Genomic DNA, 6000 nt, shown 5'->3' with positions numbered 1-6000 from the left:
CCATTTGCTCCACTTTTTATTCCAAGTGCTGGATTACTCGAACACAGTAGTGAGGTCACTAAAATTACCATGGAATGCATATCTGAACTCTCCGGAATCACCATCTATTCATGTTTCTTATAACTGGAGAGAATAATGCAAGAGACGTCTAGGCTTTAATCTTAGGGGGGGGGGAGGAAGGAATCAAATATGCCATATAAATAAGGAGAAATTAATTCAGATATCGTTAAGAAAACTCCAGAATCGCATCTTGTTTGCTTCCATGTAGATATATAAGCAAAACACCAAGGCATCGTTTTGGAGAACTTATCAGGTTGATGAAAAGAACGAGTTAATTGGAAGCAAGCGAATTGGTTCATACTAACTCAAATTGGGAAAGAAAGAAAGAAAGAAAGAAAAGAGAACCAAAATACATTGAATAGAGAGTCCCAAACTTCCCTCCTTTCATCATATATCTTACGTACCTTTGTGTAAATCCAAGATAAATATCGAAAAAACTTGATTTTCTATTATAACTCTGCCTCCATCTATTATTTCTAGACCAAAGGGATTTTTACACTGATGACATGAAACTGGGACGAACTGTTCGTTCCAGCAAAAAAACAGGCATGGCCAGCCACATCTGATTAAGGTTTAGGCACATAAATAGGCCCACCTATTTCACAGAAGTAAAAACCAACAACAACAGCTAATCTCAGAGCAAGCGAGAGAGCGAGCGAGCGAGCGAGCGAGAGAGAGACAGAGAGGGTTATTATTTCTACAATATATATACTAAAGAGCAGCGAGGCAGTGCTACCAGGACTGCACTATGGCTTCTTCGTTTGCGGTTTGTTCCCCCGGGAGCGGTCGTCAAAAAGGAAAGGGAGCCGCCGCGCGCTTCACGAAGCGGCCCTTCATCCGTGGCCGCTTCTCCGCGTTGAGCTTCCGCACCTCGTACCGGATCTTCTTCGAGAACAGCCTCGTCCTCCGCTTCTCCCGGTACCTCGTCACCTTCGCCTCCCTCCCTCCGTTCCCCGCCACCATGCCCACCTCTCCGTACACCGGTGCCACCTCGCCTCCACCACCCCCTCCGCCTGCGCCGCCCCACATCATTCCCTGTATAGATAATTACAGGAGCACCACAACATGAGAACTAATAGCAACTACATTTAAGAGGTCCGCGTATTGTACGAGTTGTTATTGTTGTTCTTTGGGAATGGTAGCGTACGTACCGCGAAATCGGGCCAGCAGTCGTCCGGGTTGAACTGCGGCCGCTCCCCGTCGGTCCACGGGGAGCAACCCTTACAAGACCACGCAGCGATGACCGCCTCGTAGTCCAGCCTGAGTGTCATCCTCCTACCTGCCGCCACTGCTTCGGTTACACAGCCACCACCCGACGCCATGGCTGCCTCTTCTGCAGCTTTCTGATCTTCAAGTTCCTCCACTGCTGCTGGAGATCCACAGCCGAAGTCAAGGTCCAGTGTCTCCCGAGAAAGATCGATCTCCATATCTATGTCGCAGGCCACGATGTCGCTCCTTTCCCCCCCTGCACCGACGTCCAGCTCCAGCTTCACTCGCCCCTTGTCGTCACCCTCTGCCGGATCCATCAGGCCCAGCGCGTCGATGCAGAACTTGTCGTCATCGAGCCCTCGACCGAGGAGGCTCTCCACGTCGGCTGCAAACTCGGCGAGGTCCAGGTCGGACGGGTGGAGCCCAGCAGCAGCTGCAAAAACGGGTGCATGCTCGGGTGGCTGCTGCTGCACCGCAGGCTTCGCCTCGTCGGTGAGACCGCTGGCCTCGTCGAGCGCCGGCGGGGAGCAGAATTCGGCGAGGACGGGGTCGAAGATGGGCACGCGATAGAGGAGGTGCTCCTCCTCGATGTACAGCTTCTCATCCGCCTCAAGGTCCGGCACGAGTGGCTCTAACTTCGGAGGTCCCGCCGGCGCTGGCTTGCCACGAGGGGTGCGGGCCTTGCGCCTGAAGCCGTGGAGCCACGGCGGGGGCGCATCTTCGGAATTAGCAGTGGAAGGAGGGGATGAAGAGGAGGTCTTCAGTCGAAGCCGGTGGTGGCGGCGGGCGAGGGGGTTAGCGGAGTGGACGGAGGAGTCGCAAGCCTGGCAGAGAAAGGCATCATCGGCACCACAGTACCAGCGGGCACGGCGACGGAGGCAGCTATCGCAGGCGCGCGCCGTCCTGGCGCCGAGGGCGCCGGCGGAGAAGCGCTGTTTGTCGGAGTGGTGGTGGCTCATGCCCGATTTTTTTCCTACTATACCAGGATTTTGCTACGCCGGCCAGAGTCTGGTGAAGAAAAAGGGTGCTGTCTAGAATGGGAAATATCCGGGAGTTGATTCCATTTAGGAAGGACAGCCGTCGGGGGCCGGGGGTGGGGGTGGCCCACGGTGCGCTTTTGGGGTCGTGGCGCTTTGGCGGAAGGGGGAGGATGGGCTTTCGGGGCCCACGGAGGGGCCTTATCTCGAAGGGTATTGGCCGGGCGGGGAAAAGCCATCCGTTTCCATGGAATGCTATTGGCTGGCGGGTCAAGTGGGGGATTTCTAGTGGCCCGCGTAGGGTGGATGGGCACAGGAATAGGCCTTTCGTCCGTCGCCCTTCACTGTCGTTTATTTCGATTTTTCTAGCTTGCACCCCTCTGCCTTACGTTCCGTGAGGTCCCCCTCCGGCATCTCTCTCGCTCTCTCCCCCTCCCTCGTTGGGGAGAGAAGAGAAAACTTTAGCTTCTTACGTATGGCTACGATAGGTGAGGGAAAGGATGTGGAGGGTGGGGTTGGACTTAGGTAGGAGGCAATGTGTACCGTTGGGCTTGAATTGTAGTGGAGAGTATTGCTTCTTTGGGTTCGAGTAGGCTTGACGGGTTAAGAGAGGATGGGGAGCGGGATCACACCCAGGTGGCAAAGCCTTATCTTCGAGGAGATAGCCTTTGATTTTTTTGCCTGACGGACAGCAACAACTTTTATTTTCGGGCCTCTCACAAGCGACCAGCTGATGTTACTACTTTTCATCTTGTTTGATTAAAGTTTTCAAATAATAATAATAATAATAATAATAATAATAATAAGATTTTTATATTTTATAAAAAAAATATGAAGAAATTAAGTTGGAAATTCCTTTTTTTTAAAAAAAGTACCATTAAGCTATCAAAATTAATGAGTAACGTCTTTTTCTTTATCAAAATAATAATAGGTATTTCATACAACTTTCTCAAGAAAGTAGATGCTCAATCAAACATAAATCATTCTAAAATGTGTCACTTTTCTATAATCAACCAAATATGGCAAAACCATTTTTTTAGGCATTATATTCTTAAAAATTATCTTTCCAAAAAAAATATTTTAGTAAGAAAAAATTCTTTCCACTTGTCAAACAAGTTATGGATGTGAGTACTGCTCTGAAAATTAGCTGCAATTGTAAGAGCCTCGACATGTGTCGGTTGTGACACCTAAGAGATAACATTTGGCTTCTTGAATTTCTGGGGATATATGTTTTGATTAACCATGGGTTGCAACAAAATATGTTGTTACCCTTGTTGGAGCTAAATCTCTTTCTTTCTTAATTTTTAATACTCATGAAGTTAGATCTAGGTTCGGTTGTTTCTTTCGTGTGAAAGAATGATTAACCTTCTTTCGTGACGTGGACCACTGAATCGCACTTTGCACAAATCTTCAAGTGCTCCAAACTCCTTTATTCATCTATTTGCACATATCTCAATGCAACTAATGCACGGTCCAATGGTGGATTTGCATGGAGGAAAGTAAATCCTTCTTTTGTGGGAAAGATACATGCCAACCTAGCTAGGATGTCTAGTGTTGAATGGGATTCCAACTTGTGTGTCAAGATTTTTTTGATTCTTCTCCCCAACAAATGGCATGGAAGACCATATATTCCGGGCAACCTTTCAAAACTACAAAAGCACTTCCCGAGTGTGGTAATTGAGGGTTTCTCCTAGTTTGACTCAAACTAATTCCCTTGTCTCCCCAATATACAAGATAAACCAAATACGTAGAAGATTTTGTTGATTTGAATAAAAATGTTAAGTTTGATCAACAATAGGATCTAGATGTAACAATTAAAGTTATGTGGAATTATCACCTACTTTAGTCTAGTCTTCTTCTTTATTTTTTTTTCTTAGTATGCCGGTTCATTGATACAAGAACTAGTACTTTATTTTCCCTATAAAAATAAATTTATGACATAATATTAATGCATTGAATTTAATTCTAGAAAATGCTAAATTAGGTCAAAACACATGAAAACCTTGAAGAATTAGGTTAGTGCAGGTTTAGTGGTTACCTAGGTGAAAAGCCCTCATATGTTTTAGGATACAACCCTAATTCTTTAAAGTTATTAATCATTTTAGGCACATCAACTCTTTTCTCCATCCTACCTTTAAAAGAATCAAAACAAAGAAATTTTTGGTGTACATTGAGAAAATTCTATGTAATGGATGATGGCATGTAAGAGGGCGGATGAGCCGCCATTGCCTTAACCCTTGTGTTTCATTTAACCCTCATGCAAGGATCAAAAAGATGGCAGCAGTGGCATGAAGAAGTAGAAGACGGATTGTGTGGAGCTGAATGTGTTGCTGTGTTTAAATTAGCATTTATATAAAGAGAATCCTTTATTTGTTTTATAATCATAGTTGAAGGAAAGATCTCTAATGAAATACGATTGAGGAATGACATGAAGAGGGAAGCATATCCTTAAATAGCCAATACATGGAACTTAGTGGAGGTGATATTTAGTTTGGATTCCAAGAACATAGAAATAAACGTGTCATTACAAGGTTATCACTGATTCTAAAGTAGTTGCTTGGATTTGAGTATAGTAAAGGTACATTAATTATTACTCTAGCGCTGTATGCCTACATTAGGAGGTGGAACTTCTATGGTTCGAATTCACTAGGCTAGCAAGAATCATTTTCTTGGCCATCCCTATCAAATTTTGGCATATTCCACTTATTCTTTAATCCATGTTGAATTCGGTTGCAAAGATAATCCTTGGCATTTTGTGGTGTGACAACCCAAGTGGATGGGCTTAGTGTCTCAAAATGGTGGGAGGTTGTCACCATGTGATGATGGAAGGGCCTTGGGTTTGCTATGCCCGTGCTACGGGCAAACCGCATTATCCTTAAGAGGGATTCAGCTACTATCATTAGATGGACATCAAGGCCAGTGGTCCACGGCAAGGGGGTGGTCCCTCATCTCAGAAATACTTGGAGTATGGTTAGAAGACTTGATGACTTTTAGGCAGTCCATATCTACCATAAGGTCTGACTAGGTTGCTTCTTACGTCGCCAAGCATACTGGAGACATCAGATGGGAGACTAATTATAGTGCCCTTCCATTCTAATTTCAGAATGTTTTATTTTTTATTTTTATTAGATGTATCCATAATCCCATCCAACACAAAAAAGAAATGGTTGAACAAGTCTGTCATGCTTTCCATGGGAAGAAGAAGAAAAGAAAGAAAGAAAGAAAAAGAAGTGCTTATACCTGTCCTGTCCCTTTGGTGCAGAGAAAAGAATACCAGATTAAACTCTAACTGGATATATACCAGTTTATCAGTAAAAAATTTCCTACATCTATCTCCTTCCAAGATATCCCAAACCAAATGGATGCGTCACCGTTTACAGTGCCTTATTTCTTCTTCTTCCACAATATCCACAGGCCTAAATCAGTGTCTGTGTTTGCATCCAATAAAAGGCTAATTTCCCTTGAAAAATAAGTTGTCATGGAGTAATGAGTATCCCAACCAGGTCTAATGAGAGAACAAAAAAGAAGTATGGTCCATTTGTTTCCCCCTCCAAAAGGAAAGCACACGCTCAGAACACTTTCCACCATCTTTTCAACAAACTGCTTTATGAATCATTTTTCTTTTTGGTAAATCTCCTTTATGAATCTTTAACCATTATATAACAACCGATCTTAAGAGGCTCTGCATGCCTTGCTTGTATTTTTCAGATTGTGTTCTGATCTTCGATAAAAGCCGGGTGGCTATCTCTGCCTC

The 6000-nt window shown here is 44.7% G+C and overlaps 1 protein-coding gene across 1 annotated transcript; it reads right to left on the bottom strand.

The window, feature by feature from the left end:
• Window positions 1-482: 482 nt before the first annotated feature.
• LOC103695564 (zinc finger protein CONSTANS-LIKE 16) lies at window positions 483-2642 on the bottom strand. Its single transcript, XM_008776931.4, has 2 exons — window positions 1212-2642; window positions 483-1095 (listed from the first exon to the last, which is right to left on the bottom strand). The coding sequence occupies exons 1-2, from the start codon at window positions 2226-2228 to the stop codon at window positions 850-852; spliced, it is 1263 nt and encodes a 420-aa protein (XP_008775153.1). The 5' UTR covers window positions 2229-2642; the 3' UTR covers window positions 483-849.
• Between the last annotated feature and the right edge of the window lie 3358 nt (window positions 2643-6000).

Source organism: Phoenix dactylifera, chromosome 8 (genome assembly GCF_009389715.1).
Source record: "Phoenix dactylifera cultivar Barhee BC4 chromosome 8, palm_55x_up_171113_PBpolish2nd_filt_p, whole genome shotgun sequence".
Taxonomy (NCBI): Eukaryota; Viridiplantae; Streptophyta; class Magnoliopsida; order Arecales; family Arecaceae; genus Phoenix; species Phoenix dactylifera.
This window is presented reverse-complemented; position numbering and strand designations above follow the sequence as displayed.